Source organism: Cariama cristata, unplaced genomic scaffold (assembly GCF_000690535.1).
Source record: "Cariama cristata isolate BGI_N322 unplaced genomic scaffold, ASM69053v1 scaffold9459, whole genome shotgun sequence".
NCBI classification, from domain to species: domain Eukaryota; kingdom Metazoa; phylum Chordata; class Aves; order Cariamiformes; family Cariamidae; genus Cariama; species Cariama cristata.
In genome coordinates this window covers 55,080-83,051 of record NW_009634044.1, presented here as the reverse complement: position 1 = coordinate 83,051, position 27,972 = coordinate 55,080, and the positions used below count along the sequence as shown (strand labels likewise).

General features: G+C 36.5%; 1 protein-coding gene across 1 annotated transcript; it reads left to right on the top strand.

Annotated features, from left to right (window-relative positions):
• Positions 1-534: 534 nt before the first annotated feature.
• Positions 535-27,554, top strand: IL15 (interleukin 15). The gene is made up of 6 exons (XM_009707017.1): positions 535-655; positions 23,078-23,187; positions 24,467-24,548; positions 25,039-25,080; positions 26,709-26,852; positions 27,419-27,554. The coding sequence occupies exons 1-6, from the start codon at positions 602-604 to the stop codon at positions 27,530-27,532; spliced, it is 546 nt and encodes a 181-aa protein (XP_009705319.1). The 5' UTR covers positions 535-601; the 3' UTR covers positions 27,533-27,554.
• The last annotated feature ends 418 nt before the right edge of the window (positions 27,555-27,972 follow it).

Genomic DNA, 27,972 nt, shown 5'->3' with positions numbered 1-27,972 from the left:
TTAGTTCCATATGGTTTACATTTATTCTCTTCTAATTTATTTTATAAAATAGGGGAGAACAAAAGTAAAATCACTCAGCTGGACTGTACTGTGTCTACGTAAAAGGCAACTATTAAGAGCAATTGACATGCTCTGTTGTAGTAATTAGGGGAACTCTTCCAGCCCTTTATAAAAACCAGAATTGTACTGATGTTAATGACTTTAATACTAGCTACTTGGGCTACAACCTCTCTTCTGATTGTTATCAGAAGTCACAAAAAATTATAATTTGATGACAATATACATTTTCCAGGGGGAACTCCCCTTGTATTGCAACATTCAAAGATAGGTCTCTATTATCTAGAGAAAAATAATCCTTTTAAAAAGCCTGTGTCTTGTGTTTTCCATTAATTTATAAGATTTAAAGGGGACTTGCAAAAGTTACTTGCGAAATTTCAGCAACTTCCTGCTTTGAATGGTCTTAATAGATGTGCTGAGAGCCACTCAGAACACTATTGCAACATTATACATGTTTTTTCCATGTCTAGGTCCCAGTATACTTTCCTGATCCAGATTCTGTGCTTCTGTTGTGAGTAATGGTCCAGCAGGCAGGATTCTGGGGATGGCGCGGCGAACACAAAACTCTGCTGGAGCATTGAGCAGGCTGGAGAGTCAGGTAAGTGCCACTTACACAACATGACATTTTAGGAAACTTCAGCAAAGCTTTAAATGTTATTTCACAGCCAAATAAGAAAACTGGGTAATAAAGCAAATTTAAGACTTGGAAATATTTCCAGTATTTTAGATGAGATCACTAGCACTCTATAATTTTCTGCTTTGTTTTTTCCACTCCTTGTTGTTCACTTGTACCAGAATCATCTAGTAAATCGGTCTGAATTTTTTTCATATTTGTGTTTTTCACAGTTTATTTGTGGCACAGCAAGTTCTAGCAGACTTTTCGTCTTGCTTGGATTTAATGCTATGTCTAGCTGACATTTCACAACATGCAAGGCCATAACCCCTGACCCTTCAGGGTGTTTAATACAGGAAGAAAATCCTTGCAAGTGTCCAGCCTCTGTAGCACTCTTCAGAGCTCCCCAACACGCTTTCTAGATGATAGTACATCAGCTGCATTTCCAGTACGCAGCATGGCCAGGTGACCTCGTTATAACCCAAAAGCCATTAGCATATGACACTCAGTACCCCCCAGGCTTGCACACAGCTCCGCACTGGCAGGCCAGTCCTTCCGTTCCTCCAGGTTGGCTCCTTTCCTGAGCCGTGGGCCCTACTGCTGAGGGACCTGGCAGCCTGAGCTGGGATTCTCCTACTTCCAAACACTTGACTATCCCATAGCAACAAGCAGAGCAGAGAGCTGCCTGCATGGTACCTTGCCATGGAGTTAAAAACAGTGCCCCAGCTGTGGGCCCTCACCCGTGCAAGGGCTGCAGCAGGGCTCCAAGGCAGGCACCGCACATATAGCCCTGCCACCGTGGCACCTCCATGCCACCTCCACAGCCCCATCCCACCCAGCCTTCCATGCCAACGCACTGTGCTGTGAACGGATAGGGCCCTGTGCAAAGTCAGTCTGCCTAAATATGCAGGTAGGGGGAAAAAGCCGAACAGGAATTGTCTGAACCGTCTTCATGCTAGTTATGGCAGTGAAGTTGTTGCTTAGGACAGGGTGGATTTTTTTTTACAATTACTTTTGATCAAAGCTTCTTTAGTTTCTTCAATTCTAAACATGTAATTGCTCATGCTTGAAACTATAGCTCATCTCTTCTGCTAGCTTACCAGCTGCTTTTGTGTAGAAGTCATAAAAACAATTAATCACCTCAAAATTGAGTTAATCATTGATTACTCAATAGCTTCATATGACTTCATGCAAAGTGTTAGAGTGATTACATCAGAATCTTAGCTTTTATTAAAAGCAGGAAAAATATAGCCCTCCTGATTATGTAGAAAAATTTGGAACTCAGACCCTACCAATGTAGCCTATGGCAAGCTGGGAGGATTGGAGCAGGCAGCAGCAGTTTATGGGACAGGTGAAGAATATAGCATAGCTAAGTCACACTCCCAAATCTCTCATGTACTGAGAGAATCACTCTTTAAAAGATTTGTTTCGTGTTTTAATCTAATTCCTTACCATACTGCTGTTTGTATTCTGTTGGGAGACTGGCATAAAAGAAAAAAGATCACTCTTGGGAGATCATAGTATCTTCCGCTTGTTGGCTGGCTTCAGGTGTCTGCCAGTACTGTAATCTAGTCGCAGGCCTTTCAAACTTACACCTTGTTATAGTGCTCCCACTTCTACACCTCCTTCTTTCTGGTTTACAGTTATGCCATCTCCTGCATCATATTCCATCTCTCCACATCAGACTGTAGCTCCCTGAGCTTTTGTCCCTACATTTTCAGTCTCCTGCCCATGTTCTCACATAAAAAAGCAGGTCCTGCCACTTCTCAGATGGTGCTGAAGAGGTGATATATGATAATGACAGAGCAGGTCATGAGCCACTGTCCTGAGCAGGTACAAGTTACTGCATGCTAGTTCTTCCACAATGATCACCTGCAGCACATGTGAGTCAAGTTAAGGTTATTTATTCTTCTAAGACTGTAAAAAAATCTAATGCATCACAAGCAAAGAGGTTTCTATTTCTGCTGAGCATTTAAAATACAAACACAGTCAGTGTTGTTTTGACTACAGTATTTCCCCTACTGCTCTTAAAGAATATAAAAAGCCATTACTCACGTAGCAAGATGCAGACACAGGATTGTGCAACTATCTCAGTAAGCAAGCTTATTTTGCCCTTTGGTCATAGTAGTGTTGCCTCTGTTATAACTTACCTATTTAATCTCCTTCATCCTTCATGAGAACTTATAAGAAGTCTCAGGTCTTCTGCAAGTGATTCTGTTTGCTTCCAAAGCCAGTGAACGTTTTTAAATACAATTGTACCACTACCGCTTTTAAAAGTACATGCAAGTTTATTCATCTGGCATTTATGCTGTTACTTTATTATCTCTTAAATTAACCATTTTATGCTATTTCTCATATTTATGCACAGTGAATGATGTAGCTATGAAGGTACAAACAAAAAGACAACATCCTTCCCAATATGGCTTAGTATCTAAACCCACATGTAACATATAGCCATTAATACCTATGTTGTGCCTGTTAAAAGAAAAAGTGCAGATAAGTTGAAAATAGTAAATCATGGTAGAATACTCCACTATGATGAAAAAAGCCGAGTGGATTCCATCCACTGAGAATATATATTGTGCACTCTGTTTTGTAAAGATTTTTTTCCATTAAATCTTTAGTGATCAATAAAGATTTGAACTGGATGATGCTTTTGTAGTTCAGCTATCTTCTCTCTTATTTTTAACAGAGATTATTTCTATAAAATACTATCTTAGAAACTACTGCACAAAAGCTAAGAATATTCTGATAGCATTAGAAGTTTCACAACAGTTTCCAGAGATCAGCTCAAAGAGGTTTAGATTAAGTTACACATTACCTGATTCATTATTCCTAATGTAAGGTTCTCCAGCTGAAATTGAAAGTTCAAAGGCTGTGATTAGAAGATTCCCTCCCTCACTCACATCAGGGGACCTGAGGAAAATTTTGTATTTTTTAATTTCCTATGTCTTTCGGAGAAAAGGAAGTGGTTTAGCCACTTCACTAAAATGTATTGTCAGGTATGTTTGCAGTTACACATGCATTTACTTTATCTTCATATTTTCTTCACACTGTAATTATACCAAAATTTATTTTTAAAATGATCACTGAAATGCCACCAGTACATATAATTCATTCAGTCGCTGACGAAAATTAAATAGATCAGCTCCGATCTTGGTTGTTAATTTCTTTTCTTTTCTTGGAAAGGTGTTAAAATGCCTATTCCTTACTCAGCTGAGTCAGTGAAACTTTGTGCCAGTTTAAAGTAAGTGTTAGGCCTATTTATCTGCTGAAGAAATAAAACTCACTGCACACAACCCTTGACTTCTGGTGTTCAGGGTATGCAGTTCTGTGAAGGACAAAACAATGCCATTGAGAGTGCAGACTTTTTAGTTTCTACTGTTCTCTCCTGTCTCCTTTTCCATCATCAATACATTAAGCACTTTTTTTTTTTTTTTTTTAACACAATCAACTTTAGGTCTATAACTGGAACACAATTTCAATGCTTTTATTAGCTATTTCATACTCATGTATGAATGAAGTTCAGTATTTTGTTACAGAGTTGTAATCATCTAGCCAGTTGTAAACTAAATTTATTCTACCATACTGTAAGCCTACTAAGGTTGCTGGGCAAATGAAAGCCTCCAAAAGCTCCAGGCATATTCACTTCCCTTATTCCCCCTCAAAGTTATTTTTAAGACAAACACCAACCATATAACTCTTCAGTACAAAAGTTAAAATTTATCAAAGTCCTAAAAAGAAAGACACTAGAGGTGAGCATGGAAACTAGGGTGCAACTTCAATGGGCATTTCTATGAATTACTGCATAACAAGTTTCTAATTATATCATCTTGGGAAGTGAGAAAGAGAGGATGTAAAAGGGTGGACATGCTTACTATGTGAGAAGCTTCCAAGGAAAGCAAAAGCAATCCAGAGGAGTGTTGCTGTATTTCGTTTCTGAAAAAATTGTCTGATGGAGATATGCCTTTAAGTTACAGCTTTCCTTCAGTATTGCGGTAGGCTGCAGATTTGCCTTGTTCTGTTCTCCCTCCAACATTCCCAGTCCTTCAGTCAACTCAACAGCCTAAGCCTGAATCAAGCCTTTTTTACAAAGATGAATGAAGATGTGTTCTCTCTCCAAGCTTTCCAGATGATGATGGGAACAAAGGGGAAAACCACAGAACAGACATCCCAAACCTGATGAAAAATATAACTTCCACCATTGTTGCCAAGGAGAAATGGATGTACTATTAACATTTTCTGTTCCCAGGTTCCTGAGTGAGGATAATAGACAAAGTCTCTTCCATAGAGAGGACCATCTTCCATTTCAGAACAACAGACAAATCTTTATACAAAGATTAACATTTCTTTTCTTACCTGCTTTGCTCACCATCTATGCCTGTAGAGTAAGACCAATTCAATTATCGTATCCTGGAGATGAGACAACAGAAAGGGGAAGCCTCTATGAATAAAGGGAGAGGTATAGAAAATTGTCAGAAGACAGTACTGAGAAACACAGGAACATTCAGAAACAGCTGCTGGAGTAACTGCAGAAATTGTTGGTCCTGCTGGAGAACATTCCAGTTAAAACTCCAGTCCAGAAAAGGTCTACAGCCTAAAATCAATGACATGCTGAGAACAACCAAGCACTTCTCCCCTACTCAGGCTACAAGATGATGAATCACTGACAACCCCACCTCTTTTTCTGCTACTTGCCTTTCTGTGCATATGTCAAGGACAGGAGACAGAAATACTATGTTTATCATAGCATAGATTAACTCATACTTGTGGCCTCAGTACTCGCAGGCATGCTCACTACATCTGCATTGTTACATTCAGTGAAGTTTGAAATATTTATTCTTATAGGCTGAACTTTATGGTATAAGGTTTGCCTTGCTGGTGTTTAGGTTTTTTTGTTTGTGTTGTGGTTTTTTTTTTTTTTTTTTTTCTGGTAAAAAGCATTTATATTTGACAAGGGTTTAATGCAGCATCATAACATGTTTTTCAAAGGAGCAGCTGCATGAAACCCTTCAAATTCTAGCTTCCTTACAGAGTACCTTGATGCTGTGCTTAGCTGGCAGGAGAGATTGAATTGCATGAAAAACAAGTCTCAGCAGTTCTGCTTCTCAGTCACTGCAGAAGTCCCCTCCCTTGTTTTTGCTGTTATTGTGTCAAATAAGGAAAGTTTTTCAGGCACTCGAGGCAGACACCATCTATATGTTACTAATTAGCCCATCATTAACCATTGTGAACTCCTCTTCTACCTCCCAGCAGAAAACTTTTTGGTCATTCTACAATTTCTTGAGATCCTCCCTCCTATCCATTTTGTCTGGCAACTGGATCAGGGGCAGGGTAGTGGGGTGTAGTAAATGCTTGAGCCTTGGAATGTTATGCAGATGGACCGCAAGACCTGAAGGGCTCTGCAGACAGGAGTCCTAACGGTCCTGATGTAGCTTGGCAATCCAAACTGTGCAAATCCATCTGTCATCCATGCATTTCAAAATTTTGTAAGCCAAGTTTTCAGTATCCATTTAACCGATGTAATCTACTCATCTACAGCCTTTGTGTTTGATCTGTTCTCATCAAAGTGGTGAGCTAGGGATTAGTAGTAAACTATGCTCTGAGGTGGAACAATCTCCTTGGTATACTGTTGTAAGTTCTAGATTGTCTCTGAGCAGATTTTTATGATAGTAAGCTTCATTTCCATGCCGTGTAGTAATTTTGCTATGATATCACTATCCAGCACAGCCTTGTTGTGAATCACCATTCTTTCCCAATGTTCACTGGTAGTTTCCTGAGCCAAGAAATAATGCTTTCCTGTATGAAATTGCTCCAGGAAAAGTTTACTCACAGCTGTTTCGCTGGAGGAAAGAGAGGAAAATGTCAGCATGGCAACTTACTTCCAAATGAAAGCAGTTCCAAGTGGAAGCATATTAGCACTTCTATTTTTGAAGGAAACAAAGCTCCGTCCCTAAATACAATCTATAAGTTTTACTTCAGCTCAAGACAGGTGATTCATGAAGTCCTTTTGGAGGGAACATGGGATTCTGTTGCATTGATTACAATCACAAAACCCAAGTAGTTTCTAACAGTGGTTTCTATCCTGGGGGGGCGGGAAGGGAGAAAAAGACCTCACAGTGCCATTTGTATGTACTGATTTAAAGAAAAACAGCTATGGAAATAACAGTTATTTCAAATAAATTCTGTTAGTTATAAAAAATTAAATACAGATATGTATTAAAAAGACATTTGCCATACAGATAGTAACAGTCAGTTCTCTTATCTATGCTATTAGACAATTTCCAACTAAACTCATAAAGCGGAGACTGCTATGAAAGTAATTGTCTCTACTGCAACATAACACAATGCACCAGACCATTTATGTCTCATAATACCATTTGAAAAAGTAGAATTGGTAGCCTTCATATCTTGCCTAAATTCTTATATGGGTAAGTATTTTCCTTCTCTCTTGAATCCCAAGTGCATGTTTCTTCATGTCTCCTTGCCACATCTTCAAGCAAACTTATCAGCAGACAACCTTGATTTGTATGCTTTGTACACTTTTGTGTCCTTAATTGCTCTGAAATTTTGCTTATTTAACCAGTTGTTTGTGTTCCCCAGAAATAGCTAGCTGACTAAAAATAGTGAGATGACTCCTATGACTTCCAATTTCCTGCAGAAGCTATCTGGATAACTACATGATTTTACTTTTTTTGAAAAAAAATTATTAACATGTCCAGACAGACACAATATTATTTAATGGACTATGGCTTTGAGCCTGCAGTTATGCTCATTTTGTTTTGCACAAAAGAGATGTTTCTTACCTCATTATCCTCTTCCATATAGTTAGAGAATTGCCCCATTGTCCTACTGTCTTGCTTCTATTCAGAATTCAGAATGCTGAAAGGTTGTGCCATAATTTGTCTGATCTTAGACTTTCCCAGCATGTTTTGATTTAGTCCTTCCAAGGTACAACTCTCTGTGCTACTAAAGAGGTCTGATTTTAAAGTTCTCTGTAATAAATAATGTGAATTTCATTTTACATCGTGATACTAATGCAAAGGAGAAATGACCAAATAATATGTCAAAATTAAGATCCTGAATCATATTAATCTTCCACAATGCTTCTCATCTCATCTGCTGTTGATTTGCAGATAAACTTGTCAACGTACTTTGAGAGGTATACTATGGCATTTTAGACTTAAGTAATCTCTTCCTGTTTTATCTGCCTTATGGGAGAACATGCCTTTCACATTTTACTTAATATCATTACTTACTTCATTAGAGATAAGCTGTGCTTCCCCTTCCCAGCTACCATTCTTTTGTCAAACATGCAGATCTGGGATGTGAGGCTTTCTTTCACTGTAGGTATCCTGGGACTTTTATTCTCAGCTTTCAACATTATATCCTCTCCTTAGAACAGTCAATAGGTGATCCTACGACACCGGATAGCCTGTTTGTTGGCCTCACATCCTGTATCTCACATCAGGAAATACTACATTATCTTTCTCATCTTTAGTGAGCCCCAATAAATGTTTTTTCCCCTGCTCTGCTCTTCAAATCCCACTCACACTGCCCATCTGGGAGCATCAAATGAAGTAACCAACAGGGTCTGGAAATTACAGATGTCTGCAGCAAGGGCAGACAAAGAAAGAAGCAGGAGAAAAGAGTACATTCTCTGGGTTGTAGAACTTTGAGTTTGGCCATGTTATCTACCAGTCTTTAACAACAACAACAAAAATCTCGCAGTGCCAAATAAATTAGCAGAAAGAAGTTGATTCAAGTAGTAAAAAGGTGAGGCATAATCCAAATTCAGCAGTATCTTTTACTTACCTATTCGGCCCAGCAGCTCCCCTTTCAGAGGTTCTTATGAATATGCTGGCAACGGGCAACAGTGAGATGTCCTTGAAAGTTTCTCTTCATCTTTTTCATATCGTTTTCCATTTTAAGAAGAGTCCACATTCTACTACTACAAGAGATTAAGCTTTGATAGGCAGTTGTCATATGTGTTATGAGACAAATAGCTCCCTAAGAATGTTGAAGAATCTTCTAGAGAAGCGTTAGGTACTAGAAGAAGAATACTTTTTTTTAAAAAAAAAAGAAAAAAAAAGAGATTGCCATTTGCTTTTGTCCTGGAACTAGGAATTGGACTCCCAGAAGCCTTTTCTAGTCTGTGACATCATTATGCAGTGTCACAGTACTAAACCAATGCAGTGTCTGAAGACCATTGAAACTTGGCCTAGGTGCCAGTGAGATTTTAACTGCAAACTGGTTTAGCAGCCAAGCTCTCAAGAACAATTCCGCTGTGGGAGCCCAGAGGAGAAACTATTCTAACTTCTAAGGAGCAGGATGCTTGTTCACCTGAAAATCCACACTGGCATTCAGGAGAATTCAGCTCACTTTCTGAAATTTTCACAAAGTCTATGTGTGATCGGGGCCATTAAAGGAATATTATTGCATCTCAGTTCTCCAGCAATAAAAATTATGTAACAACTCCTTCCTTTTTGCATTTTGTCTGACTTGTTGAGGTGTTTTGTAATCTCTTTTAGAAAACATTAGCCTTAATTACAGGTTTATATTGTTTAGAGTATGGCACACTAGTTTCCATCTTAGCAGATGTTTTCAGTTGCTACAATTAGACGAAAATTAGTATAGCATTAACACAAAGTATGAATTCAAAAAAAAATTTCAGTCTTTCAAAAATGCAGGTCATATCTTACTTTTTTTTCCTTCTAAAAATGAGTTCAAACAGAGGCACACACAATCAGTTTGTTTCAGCAAAGCTATTATCTTTTTCTGATAGCAATCACACTGATATTCAAGTAACTAGGTAGCATATAAAATTATTGAAATTAATTCCTATTGCTCACTCCACTTTAAAAAAGACAAAAATCAGACACATATAGTGGGCTGTGTATTAGTGACATTTTGTTAGTGAAATTTTAACCACAATTTGGAAATGACTTAGTACGCATCCTTTAACTGAGCTCATCCTCTGACTGAATATTAATCAGCATCCTCTGCAATTGTGAAACAAAAGGAATATGAATATGCTATGAATTGAGAAATTCACACCATTAGGAGATCATTACAATTAAAGTAAACAAACACAGGTTCAGGAAAACTGCTGAAGCTTCCCGGTGTTTTTTAGCATTGCTTTTGATCTAGCATGCTTGGCTTTGCTCACTTCTGCTTAGCTCCCGCAGACCCATGAAGGACAATTAAAAGCAGGTAGGAAATTTAGAAAAATGTGCATCTGCTGTATCACGTCAGAGATGGTTAGGAGGAATGCGCAAATTCTTTTTTTCCAAAAAATCTTCAAAACCATTTACTACTGAGGTGTTGAGATACAGTAGGCTGGTATCAGGTCAGAATATGGCTATCAAAGAAAATTTATACTAGACTCAAAACATTGCTAGAAAACATCTAAATAGATCTCAAAACCCTATAAAAACTGCAAGGCTTTAGATTATTAAAGGGATGAATTATCTCGTCTACTTTGATTGGTGCATGAATCAAAGTACTTTGTTCTATTTCTGCTAAATTACATAGTTAAAATGTTACTGCATTCACCCTTTCTAAAAATAGTATTCAAATATACAGGAGTTAACAAGGTCATACTGAAAGAGTCTATTTCAGAGTAAGAGATATGTACCTTGATGAAGACTCTATGTAGGTTAACTTTGAGATCAAGAAAAAGACTTTAGTGAGTCAGTCCAGCATTCATTTTCCGTAAAAGTTGAAACAAAAGCTTATCACAGAACACACCCTTATTTAATTTGTATGGTAACGTGAAGAAAATACAGTGAAGATATTAAATTTGGCCTGATTTTGGAGACATTTTCATTCACAACTTTATCTCAGGAATACCTCCATCCTTTCAAAAATGACAAGAGAGATGTGACAAGTGTCTGCCCTTGCAATCCTGATCTACGAAGGGGATTGGATTATTCCTCTAGCCAGAAACACAGTGTCTGCATCTGTATTGGAGGAAGAGTGATGTGCAAGCTGGAGCTGACAAAGACAGGAAGGAAAAAGAGGAGAATTGAGGACTGTTCTCAATAGTGAGCTCCATATAAGAAGATGCCTCAGAGCTCAGCTGTGGGACAAGGCACATTGGATCAGGAGAGGAATTCCTTATTTTTGAAGGAAAACATACGTCAAGTTGCTGTATTTACATTATTTTTGTCTCCATTTCAGGTGGAGAACTGTTGAAACATCTATGTTGTCTCTATGCATTACTATGATGTAATTTAGCATAGAATACGTCTGATTACCAACTTGAGGATGAAAGGGACCTTCTAGAGGTTTTGTTCAGTGCCATGACTTTCATGGTGCTGGAAAATGTGAAAGTAGCACCAGAAGCTAGAAGGTGATCTTCATAGGCTCAATCTACCCCGTGTTCTAGTGTGAATGTGATTTCTACCACATGCATTCTGCAACTGAATGGACACGTACCTTGATTAGTCAAAAATGTTTTGGGAATAAGAAACAGTTGGGTCATCACCACTACAGACATTGATTTTATATGCATTCCTCGACTGACATCATCATTTCTCCCTGTAGGAGCTAGTAGTTTAAAATCAATCCATTTGCTTTCATTTCCTTACTGGGTAGAACCAAGGAGCTGGGAGCTAGAGAGAATATAGGGAAACCCTAGCTAAGAGCTATGATGCACTGCCTCTGAATTCTCCATGGCCATAAACCCAGTTGAAAATTCTGTTACGTGTACATGCTGTTACCATTTGCATTCTCTCTAGCTCATCAGAACACAAAATGTAGCTCTCCTTTCTAGTATTCAAATTTACCTTGAGCTTTTGAGAAAACAATCCTCAGCAGTTGGATACCTATAATCCAGGCAGCTTTACTAGCTTTCCTACTCTCTCTCTCCTATTATTCCATACTCAAAAACATGTGACTTGTGCATTGTACTGAAAAAAACCCTAAGCTACTAACATTTGTTATGGTGATTAGGTGTTATCTAACAGTATCTGAACATATTATAAATGTATGGTGATACAACCGAAATGTCTAGAGCACGTACACTACTGATACATTCACTCTTGAAGTACCTAGGAGACATTTTTTTTCAAGGGAATCTTTGTGAAACTTTTCTCATGTTCTGCTTTTGAAACAATTCCTTCTTTTTTCTGTCCTTTTTTTTTTTTTGAAGGACAAAACCCCACCTCATCTCCTGCCCTCATGTAACTGAAAATATCTCTCAGATTCATAAGATTTTATGGATGCCTGTAGATGATTTTGCATAATTTAAATGACATATGAATATTTCAGGTCTCATTTTAAACTGTGCGCAATTTCAAGATACATGGGTCATAGTGAGGATAAAGTAGTTTTCTAGTAGTTTTCATCCAGCTGAAGACGAATAACTTGACGATAATGCAAATTTATATGCTGTGCATATGTGACAATTTTTAACAAGAAATTAACCGATAATTTGGCTACCACTGTGAGTAAGATACAGTGTAGAAAGTGAACTGTTGGATAAATGTCGAGAAGGCCAACTCAAGCTCTGTATTACACTTAGTAAAAGTGACTTTTCAACAATAAGGTGATCCAATGAGACGGAGGGCTAGTAGTGATCCTCTGTGCTTTCTAGAATCTGAAGTTGTAATCTTGAAAGTATGGTACATTGTCCCAGGTATTTAGAATTAGTAAATGATAGCCCTTCCATGCATTTTTTATTCATAGTTTGCAACTAAGAGAGAAGAAAGTTTGTTTTCTCTTTTTCAACCAGCTTGCTCAGTTTTGAAATGGCTATTGCAAATGATGAAAATGTTCTCACAGTGACTGGTGAACTGAAACAAAACCAAATAGATTGATACCACAAAGAAATTAAATACTTGGTTTTTGGGAAAAGGGTAAATACCGGCATTTGTTCAATTGTAATGTCTGAAAATAACATGTATGTAAAATCAAGGTAGTGACATTGTGACTTTTTGAAAACTCCAGCTGACCTAAAAAAAAAAGATATATTCCCTTAGGTTATACATGCTTGTAAAAGCAGTAAACTTTAGAAAATTACATTATGAAGAGGCCTCATTAATGTAACATTTTGCATTTCTAAACTACTTACCATCATATTTTAAGTGTAGAACTGAACATCGCCTGTCAAAATTTGAAATGTAACCTGAAAAAAAATATTTACATAGAAGAAATTGCTACATAAAATTCTAAAAAATACATTAAAAAGCAAATATTTATCTATGCTGATAAACAGCAGGGAAAAAAGTCTAGAGAAGTTACAAACTTGAAAACATTAGCCCCAAATCTGACAAGCTTTATATGCATTCTCCTGTGCTGGAGATTGGAGGGTGTATCAGGGAGGTATCAGTACACTCTTCCTTTGGCATTCACAACTGGCTGCAGTTGGAGGCATCAGGCCTAGAGGACTTTTGCTTACAGTCATCTCTGCTATTCCTAAATTTGATGTGCTTCTCTAATTCATAGCAGGGACATGTACCTAATTTTTAACTTGTAAGCACTGTAACCCTTTCTCATCTGCTTATTACAACTTACCCATGAGGTAGATACTACCTGGAGACCAGCAGGGGCTAATGAAGAGTCATTCTGTCTGACATCTTAGAACAGAAATTTATGCAGGCTTTTCAGTGTACAGAAGCTGTGTAAAGAAGCTTTAATATAAAGCAGGTTTTTAACAAGATGACTCCTGCATGGCTACTCTGATGCAAAGCTGTGATAGGCTGCCTATACAGGTCTAAGACAAAGATCTTTAATGTCAGTCAGGTTCTGAAAGCAAACGGTAGAAAACCCAGTGGGAAAAGAGCAGACACAGCAACTTGCAGGCTCAATATCCAAGTGTAAAACAAATAATAATATTAAATCTGGCCTAGTCAATTTGCAAGAAAGACTTTCTGAGATGGCATACAGCAGGGGCACTCTAGAATGGCAGGAATGGATAATTAGCTTTGGAAAAAGCAAACATGTAAAATTTTGAAAAAAAGAAAGAAGAAAGTTTTGTTTTCTGGGACTGAAATGGTGCTGGATCTGTTCTTGCAGAAGTGTTGCAAACTTCTAGGTGTGTGTTCTCAGTAGGAGTTGTCTAGTTCAGTAGTTCAGAAGTTCAGCTTCTGAAGAAGAGAGTTGGAGCAAAAATCAGTAAGCTCAGTTAGAAACATAGAAGTTCCTGATTTTAGGGAAGGAAAGTGTAAAATTCTTCAGCATACACATTTCAGCCATACTCTCTACTATGCTGATTATCCTTTGTGTGTCTTATGGAGAGAGCACTAGGAACACTGATGAAAGAGTCTATTATGCTATCTTGATCCTTAGAATAAGTGTTTGCATTGGTGACAACTCTGGTTTGGTTTGGGAGTTGCTGTAATCTTTGAAAGTAGCAAGAGTGTGCCAGTGTGTTCATTCTCACCTGAGTTAGGTATAACACAACCTCATTTTGTTCTGATTTTGTTTCCATGTGGAAATATGCACCCAATGCTATCAGGCAAGTTTTCAAAAAAAACCAAAAAACACAAAGAGGAGTGCTTATGTGGACCGAGTCAGCTGGTTCCTTGGCCTCTTGAGGTCCCACACTGAAATACCTAGAGATTTATTATTAATAGCATGGGTTACAGAGAATGCAACCATAAGACTTCAGTATAAAACTAAGTCTTAAGGTCTTCAAACCTTTAGTCAGGGAAGTTTCAGAAGCCAGGTGGCAGCTTGGGACTCATCTGTGATAATTCATGTGAATTTTCCTTACTGCTTTCATTTCAGTTGCATTCTGCCATGCGTCTCTATGTGCAGTATGCGCAATGCCTGTTTTGGCTTTAAGACCAGAAGGTGCCAGGCTGTATGTGAATGGCCATATTTTTGGTGACTTCTAAATCTGATTCTAGCTTTACCAACTGTGTGGACCTTACATGGCATTTGGGTGAATATCTACCAAAACCAAACTTTGTTAGCTCTTCTTAGAAAGACAACAAAGTAAATTAGTTTGCAATGTTGTGCTTCCATCCAGGACAGATAGATACATTCCTTTGGTGGCAAGCAAGCAGTGAGCTGGCGGGAGAGCAAAGAAAAGCCTATGTAAGACAGCAGGGCTATATTGCCTTCCGCAAACCGAGTATCGTTCAGGCAAACAGTATGACACAGTTATTAGAACCTTTGGGTTTTTGTTTGGTGTTTGGTTTGTTTTTGTTTTTGTTTTTTTTTTTTTTTTAAAAAAAAAAGAGAGATTGTGATTGAGAGGTAGATCAAATACTGTGTCAGCCCTCACTTAGAATGACATAGAACTAATTTCTAGATTTACCATTCAAAAGTAATGAAAAATTTGCTTGAAAAAAGGCTATGGGGAAATATTATCTTTAGCTAACCCTCCTCTTGTGCCTTCCTACAAGGTGGATGTGGCACATTTACTAAACCAGTTACCTACAGCTGAATCAGGCATTTATTTCAGTGGGAGCTGCTGAAAGTCTGTTTTGAAAAGGAGATCAATTTTTTCCTATTTTTGATTGATGCTGATCTGAAGATGTGCACTTTTCAATTTATAAGAAGTACTAATTTTTCTGGTAGGCTACATTATCTCCCAAAATGTTTCTTTTACTTAACAAGACTAATAATAATTCTGTAAATAATATATGTATGCGCATATATTCACTTAATAGAATTGTCTTTTTGCAATGTGGCCATGGGTTAAACTTACAATGTGTATTTCATCTCTTAGAATTTACCTTGTGTCTTGTACGAGCGTATCAGAAGCATTTATTATTACTTAATTATTGTCAACAAAGTGAGTTGCTTTTGGTTTAGCATCTTGTATGTTAAATCAGTGAAGGAATCAATCTCAGAGTGCAGACCTGTAATTTTATCCAAGAGTTTACTCCTTTAAAATACTGTTCCACACAGCTTTATAATATGAACGCACCCAGGGATTTATTTGTGCTTTGCTGTATTGCCAATTATTTTATATACAACTGCTTTTAACATCCCTGTGAAGCACTTTTTTCAATCTTTTTTAAAACTCTCTTGTCTAAATAAATGTACTTGCTAGTAGACTCATCTTACCCCGTCTGAAAGAAAATTTGAAGTTTTCTGGATGAGTGCAGTGCTGCTCTGTTAAGAACTATGACTACCATTTATTCTTTTTTAAGAGCTACGATACAGAAACCAGTTTAATATAATTCAGTATTGCTTCAGCTCTCATTAGTTTGCACACAAGCAACCTCTTCCATTCCTCAATACATTCTGGGCTTGGTTGCCAGAAAATGAAGGAAAACATCACCCATACAAATTGAAGAAACCTCAAATAATGACAACTACTGTATTGCACTCACCATTTGCATATGTATAGAAAAAGTGATTCAGTGTGCAATCTCATAATTTGTTACATTGCACAAAAATACATTCAAAATTTACATGAGAGGGGGAGGCTTCTGTAGCACACACTGGAGCTTTTCCAATAATCAATTTTCCTGTATCCTAAGGCAAGAAATTAAGGATGACTGTTCAGTTTCTGTAAGTATTACTGCATTGTTATTTATAAGTGATTTTGAGTAATATAAAGCAGGAATAGTTTCCTTTCCTAATTGTTTGCCTTTCCGATGCAGAAATATGAAAAAAATCTGCAGGATTTTGTTGTTCTTTCTTTGAATACTGACACTTTTTTTTTTTTTTTTTACTGCCTATTGATCTATTTACAATATTTCTTTTGGAAGTTTGTGTGCTGCTTTCCTTGGTTGTTCAATAAATCTGCTCTTCCCAGGTTAACATTTTGGTAAAATTCTCAACAACTCTGGAAATGGAAAAAACTTCATTGGTTTCAGTAAAGCTATGGTAATTGACACACGTTATGATTTCATTCTGCTCTTTCAAGAAGAATAAAAGCACAAGAAAAAGTAGAGTATTTCAAACTACATCCTGTCTGTTTACTTCAGGATCCACTAAATTCCAGTAAAAGTATTGCTGTAACAGAGTGTCATAGATTATAATTTTCCTTTTCTAAAAAAAGCTCTGAAAATACTGCCTTACTTTACCATTTTGAGAACTGCTAGTTTTTCTATTTTTAGTCTTCTTTCTATTACAAGTGTGTTACAGACCTGTATTAGTATATGATATTATTCACAGTCTTTGAGGTGAGTATTTTGCTAAGACTGATACATTATTTGTCCAGCAGTTGCTCCTGTGACAGCTATTTTATGGACTCAGGATTTCCAACTTTTATGCATCACTATGATGTCCTTTATATTTTTTACTGTTTAAGTTTCTGTATTCGGCACTCTTTTAGATGTTAACATGCTACCCCTAAATGCACAAAAATGTTATCCCTAATCACATTTTCATTCTTTGTTGGATATTTGTTGCCATGGCTTGAAAGTATCACAAATAATACAGGGAGTACCTAACAGCATATATAGATCAGGACACATTTTGATAAAAACGCTGACTAGTTCTGGGGGTTTTTGTGTGTGTTTATTAATGTCCTTTGCATTTCACATCTCCTGTAATTCAGCTGCTTACTAATCCAGGAGAGTATACTCTGAAAGGCCTTTTCACTAATTATTGCATATTGCATCCTGAGGGGGGTTGTTTGGGGATAAACTGTCAAAGCTAACAATCTGTGCCCTACAATTGAGTTTTTGCTACGTACTTCCTCTTTACTTTACTGACTATGCCTTTAACTCATTAATTTTGCCACTACCAAAACCTGGAGCTTCTCTATTTATCAATCACTGTTTGTCAAGCAACCCTAGCATTAATGTCATATATGCTTACATCAGCACAACGTTAAGTAGATCTTTCATAATTTAATAAGTGACTGTTTGCACCATGGACAAACTTTCTCTCAGGCCTATAGCCAAATACAGGACACATCTTCATAAGGCAATGGTATGAGCCCCAGGCCTCAAGCATTTTCTGCAAAAAAAGGTCAAAGGAAATATTTAACTACTTACATTTCAAATTCTGATGTTTAAGGTATTGACTGGAATAGCAATGACTCTGTGACCTTTTGGTAAAATTTTCAAACAGGCATTGCAAACTTTACTCTTTGGCATAAACGCCAATTAGCAAGAGCACATAGGAGAAGAAAGTCCTACTAGATGACTGCCAAAAGCAAATCAACAAGTATTTAAGCAAACCAAGAACACATAAATGCATAAGTGATTAAACTGAGTTTCCTGTCATGCTGATTACCAAGAATTCTCTTCTGAATGTCAATGCTACTCACATACAAACATAGTAAGTTAGGTAGGACAGTACTCCACAGGAGAGTCGCCGCTATACAATAAAAGCAAAGAAAGCTATAGTTCTTGGGGGGAGGGGGGTAAAAGGGAAGTAATCAAATAGGAATAATATTTAAAGAATGCCCAATTTTAAAATGGCAGCCTCAAAAATGCATCAGTCTGCCTAACTCTAGCCAAATACAACACTTCAAAGAAAGCACTTTAGCTTTGTGAAATAAAGGCTTGAAGACATAACAATCTAAGGCATGTTTTGGCTCTCATCCAGACAAGCATTCAAGCATGTGATCCAGTTTAACACTCAGTAATTCCACTGACATCCTTTCTGGATCAGTAAGTAAGCTAGACAGAAACATAGCAAGCTTGATCTTTGCCTTCAAACCTTGAGGAGGAGAGCTGCTGGTAACACCTGGTGGACCTTGAGGGCTGATTTCCTAGGCTTCTATGCAAAGATGGGGAAGAAGGGAGAAGAGGAACTAAAATGGCTGTGGAATCTTAATGCCTTCAGGCACCATGTTGGCAAAGAAGCAACTTTTTAATGGTTGCTGCATCAAATGGTGTTCAGAACAGAACCTAGCAGAGCTGTAACATATGTTTCATCGATAGATGGGACTAGTCTGTATAAACCGTGAAAGGATTTAAGGCCCTGGTACTAGATCCCTTCACAGGAAAGTATTACTTTCTGTTGATAATGGTAACACACAAATGAAATTATTCTCAAGGTGTGTTTAGAGGGCTGCATCTATAGGTAGGAAACTCTGCTGCACAGTTTCTTATTGTCTCAGACTACGTTAAAGTGGTTCTCTGTTTTTATCTCTGAATTCTATTCCATTCTGACACTAATTTGTGTTGGGGGGGGGGTTGTTTGTTTGTTTCCCTTTGATTGTTCCCTTTAAACTGTCTAGAGCAACTTAGGAATGAAAGAGCAGAGAAATCCTTCAGTGAGTCTGCTCCCTTGACTTGCAGTGTTTTCCAGCATTTACTCCATTACAAAGCACTAAGAATATATCTTTCCTCTAAAAGTTACTCATGGTCCATGAAAATTTGATTTCAAAATTACTTATTTAAGGGCTCAATACTGAAACATCTACCTAGTTTAGAAGTATTGCTTTCTTTATGGGCTCCATTCCTTTTTTAGTCACTTCCATTAGTTTATGAAATCTTTACTCTCCATGGCTTCTCTCCTGAAAAAAAAGAAAAAAAATTTTTTTTTTTAAAAAACAAGCTTCTTTTTTACAAAACTAAGATACAAATGGGAAAACCATCTGATTTTCTTTCTGACATTAAGAATGCTTCTTTATACTTCTGAGCATAGAGAAGGAACTCAAATATTATGCATGATACACAACCTTAAATAGATGCAGCACTCTAGTTGTGCAGCTACTTGGTGCTTTGTCCCTTTGAAAGAGATTGCCTGAGCACAAGAGGACAGAACAATTAATTAGTGGAGCCAACAAACACAGAACAGCAGAACAAGAGTCACAGGATGAGATTTTGTTGGGGGAAGAGGCAGAATTCCCTAAAGGAGGCTATAATTATTGTGGCAAAGGAGATACTGAAGGAGAAGAGTTGCAGAAACAATGCAAATGAATGGGTGTAGAGTTCAGCTCTGCATGATGTAAACAGTACTTGAATATGGATCTGAAAAAAAAACATTTTATGCCTGAGATGTTGCTCAATAAAACGTCCAAGGACTAGAGAGAGCTCGATGTGACGGTATGATTTTAGAGGGAAATTTGCAGCAGTAACAGAAAAAAGAAGAGAAGATTTACAGCCCTTTGTTGCACAAGAAGTCAAAGAGAAAGTGTTGAGGACACATATCTGTAGAACAGGGCAGAAGTAGAGACTGACTAAAATAGGATAAATAATGTGCAAGAAGAGGTCTATTGCACTAGGAAATGAAGATGAGAAATGGGCAGAAACAAAACATTGTGTGGCAACAAATAAGAGAACATACACACATACATCATACACATAAAAAGACAATAAAAATAGCGGACCTTTGTAGATAACACTAGCGTGTACAGGAACTAAACTTTCTTATTTATGAATATCACATCTCAAGGATTCACTGTAAAATTTATAAGCAAATCTTAATAAAGAAATTTAGATATATGGTATATAGGCAAAGACATGTAATTTTAGCTTTCAGTACTTTCCTTCACATGTAACTTAAATATTATAAAGATTTATGAATAGTCTCTTTTGGCTAACTTAGATTATAGTTTCTGTGACAGCCAAAACAGCAAAATCAGCAACTGTTTCTGCCTTGTTAAAGAAAAGGTTGTGGGTAAGATTTTACTCAGTGGTAACTGCTCTTAAAGTGCTTAATTTTAACTTCATTATAAAAAAACAGCATTCCTTTCCCAAACAGAATATTGTGTATATCATAACTCTCAGTTGCATTTTGGAAACACATATATTCACTTACAAAGGCTTTAATCCTTAACATAGAGTTGCATGTTATCAGGACACAAGCTACAGATAAAAATATGTACGTATTTAAACATGAGCTGCTCCTTTGTTCAAAGTTCAGGCTTCCATAAAACAAGGGTGTCACAGACGTAATGAAGACACAGAGGAATTAGTTAATGATTAAACATAGTAAGAAATGAAAAACTGACACTAACCAAAGAAAATTTTTACATTACAACAATGTGTGTTCAAGGCAGAAGAATAATTTGTCAAAGCATGTAAGCGAGCTAACAATTGTTACGTTGTTGAATAATAGTTTGGATAACATAATTAAGAAATTCAAGTAGAAAATGGCCCTAACTTGTTGAAATGAATGTGTTAGGTGATCTACTTGACATTAAGAACCTCTTTCTCTATAAACAAATAGAATACCCTTTAGAATATGCATGTAGTATATGTTTTATATATTTTACAGTCTGTACAAGTCCTCTATTAGTTTTAAAAACTAAGCTTTTATTTTAAATTAGCAACAATTATTTGATTACAATAAAATAGTCACCTACCATATTTAAGAAAATCAAAGATCAAGACAACTACATTAATCGTTAAGAACTCAGTGCTCCATTGTCATCACAGTGCACAATTATTTAAAAAAGGAAACATGGCAGACTAACGATAACCCTAGCCTATTATTCATTAGGTACTGTAATATGTTATTTTCCTCACCTTGAACACTTTGTTCTACAGCATAAATTTGACAATGCATTCAAACTGGAACTCCCTCTCAAATCAGCTTTTTAAGGCCCCATAGTACTAATTATGAAACACAAAGCTGGTAAGTGCTTATGGACCCAACATAAGTCTTTCATACTTTCATTTATAGCCACCTCATCTTGTTTGATAAAAATGGGCTTGTAAAATGATCAAAATGTTTACCTATTCTAAAATGTTTCTAATACATTTAAAATAATTTTGTTAAAACATGTTTTAAAAAATTTAAATGTGGGATTAAAACATATTTTCTTCAGCTGTATCCAACAAATCAGATCTTAAATTTCTTTAAATGTACTTTGAGTTTCCCCATAAGGCTACTTTTGAACTTCAATTAAATTTTAAAACAAAGCCAAACCCCAAAATAGGATATTTTTAAAGGATTGTCAAATGAAATCAAAACAGTTACTATGCAAATAAAAACAAACAAACCAACCAAAACAAAACACCAAACCAAACCAACACCATGACAAATTTCAGTTCAAACAACATTAACTGTGGAAAGGTTACAGCCCTTCTGTTGCACAAAATTATTTAGGTCTTTTGACCATAGCCAAGCAGTTAATATTTTTCCCATTACCTTCTTGTATGTTTGGTAAATATATATCTATATATACTTAATATTTTGGTTTTAATACTCACATATTTTCATTTTCCATTTGTTGTGGAAACAGTAACAGGTTGAGCCTTGTTTTTAAACATACTTTGGGTAACAATAACACGGCATGTTCCATACTGAAATAGTTCAGAAAATGGATGAGATATTACTTGCTCTGGCCTTATTGTAATTTAGATTATCTATTTATTGTTCATTCACATACTTCTTATTTAACAGCTTTTGGACACACACAGGTGATAAAAGCAGTCCAGCACTGCTTTCCATTATTGAGTGTGGAAATTTATGTAGTGATAAAATTGTTATGCTATTTCAGCTACATCTGTGGGTTTTTGAAACAAAATAATTGCAATATATTTAAAACATTTTCTATTTAAGAGAGTAACAAATATTTGTTACAAATACTTTCTAGAAGTCCCCTGTGACACATGTATTACCCTCCTGGCTTTGCCAGTAGATGCTTTAATAAGGTGGCTTTCAGCAAGTTAGCTGCAAACCTGACAATGTATGGATTGACCACCCATTTTGATATTTTTACCACTGCACAGTGCTAGCTCTTGTTTTATTATGTACTCTGGTCCATTTTTAAATATTCACTTGCAAGTTAGTATGTAAACAAACCACTGCTAAAGAAACATCGTTTGAGTCCGTTAATATAAAAGTGTTGCACATATGATAAGAAATAAAACCTTGGATCAAAAGCACAGCTGCAGATAATTAACCTAGCTCTGTGAAGGAGCTGTATCAGCTTAAATCAAAGGACTTGTGACTTTGGAATAAAGGTTCCCAGGCTGTGCACAGTGAAATGTTTGCTGACGGTCAACGCACAGCTCACACCTCCTCATTATTTCCAGTTGCCAGACTCCACTGACAGGATTCTTAAATGAATCGCTTCCCAGTATTAGAGGTACATAGACTATATAAAGAAGTATAAATATATAGTCTATCTAAATATTATATTTAAGATCTATACACATAACTATAGCATTTGATGTATTCAATGCAGAGTTTCATATGTATATGTAATGTTACAGTTGTAGGTAATTCATAGAATTTCGGTGGCAAAAGATAGGGGAAAGATCTCCTGGATGGAAACAAAACAAAAGTTCTTTAATATTGCCCCTACATTAAATTGCAGTCTGCAGTATGAACAGATAAATAAATAAGGAGCCCAGGATGAGTTCAAATTTTTGCAGTGTGTCCTCAGCATCTGATTTTCTACCAACAGTTTTGTAAAGTGATTAGATGTTTCTGCAAGCTACAAATCAGTTCGTCTTTCAATCTACACACAACGGGTAGTCTTATCTTGATTGGATGTCTTGTCAAATTGTTTAATTAAGTCAGTACTAAAGCAAAATTCTGTGACATTCTATTGCAACAAGCTATCATCTTGATTGTGTCTTTCAGAAAACACACCTGAAAAGTATTTGTCTGCAGTATCATCTGTATCTTCTTCTGAACAGCCATTTCTTCTGCCTTTTAAAGAATGAGATGGGATTAATCATCTTCTTCCTATGGTAACTACAAAGTCAATGTTAATTAGACAGTAAATACAAATTATTTACTTTTACCATTACAGCTGTTAATTGCCTCCAGTGGCTTTAGCAAGTGGATCCTCTCCTGCCATGATAAGCAGTCTCCCATTGTTTCGTAGGCCATGGTCCCTTACTTGATTCTGGTTTTGACTAGGTTTAGTCTGGTCAAGAATGCACTATGGCCCTAATCTCCCTGACAACCCTCAAATTGTAGGAATTGTTGTGTTTAATGACCTCCATTAATTGCCATGTGTCTTTGCAATGAAAAAAAAAAACAACATGTGAGCATTTTTAAATACGTTTGCTGAATTATGTATATGAAATGCCTCCTTCCATTCTTACTCTAGTTTCCCGTCTTAGAAAGCTGGTCCTGCTTCTAGGGCCTACAGGTCCCACGTGTTTTTTCTTTGTGCCCCTTCAGTCAAATCTCTTTGCTAAAGTCTGACATTTCTTCTCTCTCTCCCCCCTGGCAAAAACATGGTAAGTGTCCTCTGATTCTTATTATAAACCCCCATTTTTGTCCTTTCCCAAAAATCTTGTAATTTTTTAGCCTTTGGTTAAGGCTTGAATGTTTAACAACTGCTTGTTTTAAATCAGCTTCCCAAAACAATTGGTCTTTTTTTTCTACATTGTCACATATTATTTATAGTATAGCAGTACTGAAAGGCATCCAAATTAAGGATCCAAGTGGGGACACATTAAAATTGCAATTCACATTCTAAAAATCTTACAAGGAGAAGGAAATCTTCCCTCCACCCTTTAGTGGTTCACTTTGAGCCAAATCTTATCCATAGCAGGAGGAAGCTTTCCTGTACACAAAAAACTACATCTAAAATGACAAATAATATTTCTACAGGGCTTAAGGTAGAAATTCCATAGTAGCAGGTGGGGAAATTTTCAGTATAAGAGACTGAAATCTCTGATTTTTTTGTATACTTTAAAAGAATTGCAGGTATTTTACATTAAGTAGTCGAACCTTTCTCTTGCATTATATTCTATAAAACTGGCCTTTTTAAAAAACACATTGACTGTTTATAAAGTGTGTGACTCTGAGATATATTTTTCATGTATCTATCTGTATGGTTTTATGATTGGTCAAATATACTTGCCCCACACATTTTCCATATGTATATATACATGTAAACAATGTACCTATAGTATCTTGATAATCTCTGACTCTCTTTTTCAGCATAAACCTATACCTGTATAAACAGTATACCAACTGTTTAGCCTAATGGTCACTGGTTTTCTTCTGTTCTAGTGCTTATGTACCAAGGACAGCAGCAGGTCATTGCAAGTGGGCAGAAGTTCTGAAAGATTTGGAGCAGATCAAGACATCCAAAGTAAGTTAATAAAAAACTCAGAATTTCATATAATCATAGGAGCAGATATAATTAAATATTTAGCACTGTACTCAGCTAAGAATTGTCAGTGACAGGGAGCAGAAAAAGTGATGGTGCTTGTATAATGCTATTTCATGGGTGGAAGCAAAGGAATAGAAGGTTAAAGGGAATTGAAGTTGACCAAACACTGAGGACCCTAGACTTAAATATTATTTTCTTTCTCACTTTTCCTAAGAAAAGGGGTGGTGAGCTTGGGAGTTAGCTCCTTTGGGGAAAGTATTGTGGGACTCTATTCTGGTGAGTCCTTCTCACAGTGAAGCCCATCCTGCAGGTTACTACATGACTTTAAGATACCCTGACTTGCTGGCTCCCAGTACCTGGATGGATTGGGCCTTTGAACTTGGACCTAAGCCATGCCTTACAGAGTTAGCTTTATTATCTCTAAATTTGTTAGTTAATGTTCATAACTCTAACCCTTGTTTTCTTTTAGGACATTGATGTCAGTTTATATACTGCAAACACAGATGAGGATGTAAGTAAACTTGAAATTTGACCACAACAGGTCTATTAGGGTGGCTTCATTTCTTTATTAGCAACTTTCTCCTAAGGCAGCCTTGGTCTAATTTGACAGAAGTTTCAGAAGTCAAATAATTTGCCTTGGAAGGAACAGTTCTGTTAGTCAAAGTACTTATGATAAGTTATGTAAGCAGGTATTACTTAGATTTATTGAATCACCTGCTATTAAAGTTGATCAATTAAAAGGGATGATCCAAAATGATCTTATCAAAGCAAACACCGCTAAAATAATGTTGGTATTTGTTTGTAATTTGAGCAAGGAAAAAAGTGACAAAGAAAATACTTCCAAAGTTACTTAACACCATGCACTATTTAATGGAATAAAATACTGGAGAAGTGGAATATGGAGAGTAACTGTCAGCACCTATTTGTGCATTTCTCTGCTTTTGTCATCTTAGCAGAAATACCTAGGTGCTCTCAAGGATTTAGATTTTTAATAGTTGCATATTATAATTTATCCTGTAAAGGATGAATTATGTTAATTTGTCAATATAATTCTTAATACTATCATAGAAACCTATGTAAAATATGATCATCTTAAATGCAGTTTCCAAAAATTCATACCTGAAGAGACTTTTTCATAATCTGTTGTTGTGGAGCTCAGTCTGCACCCCATGGAACACATGCATCCCACCAAGGAAATGAATCCAGCCAATACCCCACTTCTAGCAGTCACCTTCAGTATAGCCCTGGTGGAACTGGCTGGATTCATTGCTGTGGCAGCAGCCTGCTTCTGAGATATTGCTTTCCTGACAACATAAACATTCACACAAGGACTGTGCCAAACACAGACAATACATGAATCCTGTACAAAGAAGTTAATGAAAGATTTCCAAGAAATGATGGACTGACTACCTCAGTGCAGAATAGTCCCAGTGTGCATGCAGAATACAGTGATGTTGATGTATTCAGTGGATCTGGCAAGCCTGAGAAAGCACAGAGTCTGATGTATCTGTACAGTTAGCCATGTACATGACAGGGAAAAAGGTCGCAAAACATGCACGTTCATATCCACTCTCACATTCTCTTAACTGAACCGAGCCAGACATGTTAATGCGTTGCAATGGCTGGTTTAATACCTGGTAATGTCAGGAAGATTTTCTTAAAGTGGGACAGTCTGATATGGAAGTCAGACAACCTGGCACTTATTCTTGGCTTTATTGTTGACTCGATGGAGAAATTAGTACCTCCGCTTCCTTTTGTTTAATTTGTGAAATACAAGTAACATCTACTTTCTCTTCTCCCCTACCTGTTCTGAATTCAGATCTCTGAATGAAAGTGCTAGAACTACTAAGAATAATACTAATTTAATTCCGCATTGTTTAATCATATCCCAAATTCCTATCCTAATCAATTATTTTCCTATGTTCTTCACTGAGACACTATGTTTCACCCCATCTTAGCAAACTGCCTGGCCTTTATGTTGTTAGCTCTCACAGGCAATCTTTGCAGATATTTAAAAGTAGCTGAATATTAAGAAGAGATATCCAGTAAATAAAAATCAGACACTTTGCAGTAAGTTTTATCTTACATTCACTTATTCCTTTTTGATCATAGAACTATTACAACTTCATTTTTTTTCAGAAAGAATGCCAAGAACCTGTAATGAGATGCTTTTTCTTAGAAACAAAAGTGATTCTTCAAGAATGTCTTACCATCAAATGTAGTAAAACACAGGACGTGTTGAACATATGGAAAAATGGAAATGCAAGCTTAGAAAATAACAAGGTAAGTAACACCAACAGTCTGTGGAAAAAAGGCAATCCAAAGTAGCAGAAATACCTCTTCTGTTATATAGAAAGTGGGATGGTACAGATGAAAGCAAATGGGATCCAGTATCCTGTACATACAACAGTGAGAAAGCTACATATGAAAAAGCAGAATTTTGTGGGTTTTAGAAAAATACTTTCAGGATTCCCATCAAAGCAAATACTTTTGACTCTGCACGCATACATATGTCAGCGTGTTTGAATGCATATGTATAAATAACAGTTTGTAACTTCAATATCTAAAGTCAAGTATGCTTAGACATATACAGAAAAGTATCCTAATTTTCAAAGGGACAGCCACTTGCATCTCTCACTGAAGTGCTGTGTATCTTTGAAAGCTGATCCTACTCAGAAAGCAAGCCAGGAGCTGCACAGACTATAAGTACAATGGAAGCCTCCAGCAATGCTTTCTATAGGCATTGACCGCATTAGAGTTATTCACAAGAACAGGACAAACAAGGGCTAGTTCTCTATCAGAACAAATAGCTCAGTATCCTGCTTTACTATTGCATTTTTGTTTTTCAGTCGAATTCCACAACATCAGCAAAATGCAAAGAATGTGAAGAGTATGAAGAAAAAAATTTTACAGAATTTATACAGAGTTTTGTAAAGGTTATACAGAAGGAATGCAAACACTGACCAAAAGACATAAGCTGGAAACTAAGATTCTTTGACGAACATCTTCAGAGAAATTAAGATTATCACCAACAATAAACTGGAAAGAACATCACTTACAATCCTACTTACACAGCGTAACCTGTAAACAAAGAATAATAAAATCCCTGTAATTCACAATGTATTCATAACTGAATACATACAAATGAAATCACTTATCAAATATAAATGAAAGGAATTTAACAGGGTTTAAAGCTTCTTCTTGACTTAAAGTCTCTTTATTTTTTGGTAAGTCCACTGGAAAAGAAATTCTGCCTAACTTACCAACATTTCAACAAAATTTTCTAAGAAGATCTCAGGGTATCTGCAGTGGGAACCTTTCCATGAACATCAGTTCAGGGCTAACTGAATGGGGTTTCAGAGAAAAGCTCTTCTTTTTTTATTATTGATATAAAATTATCATA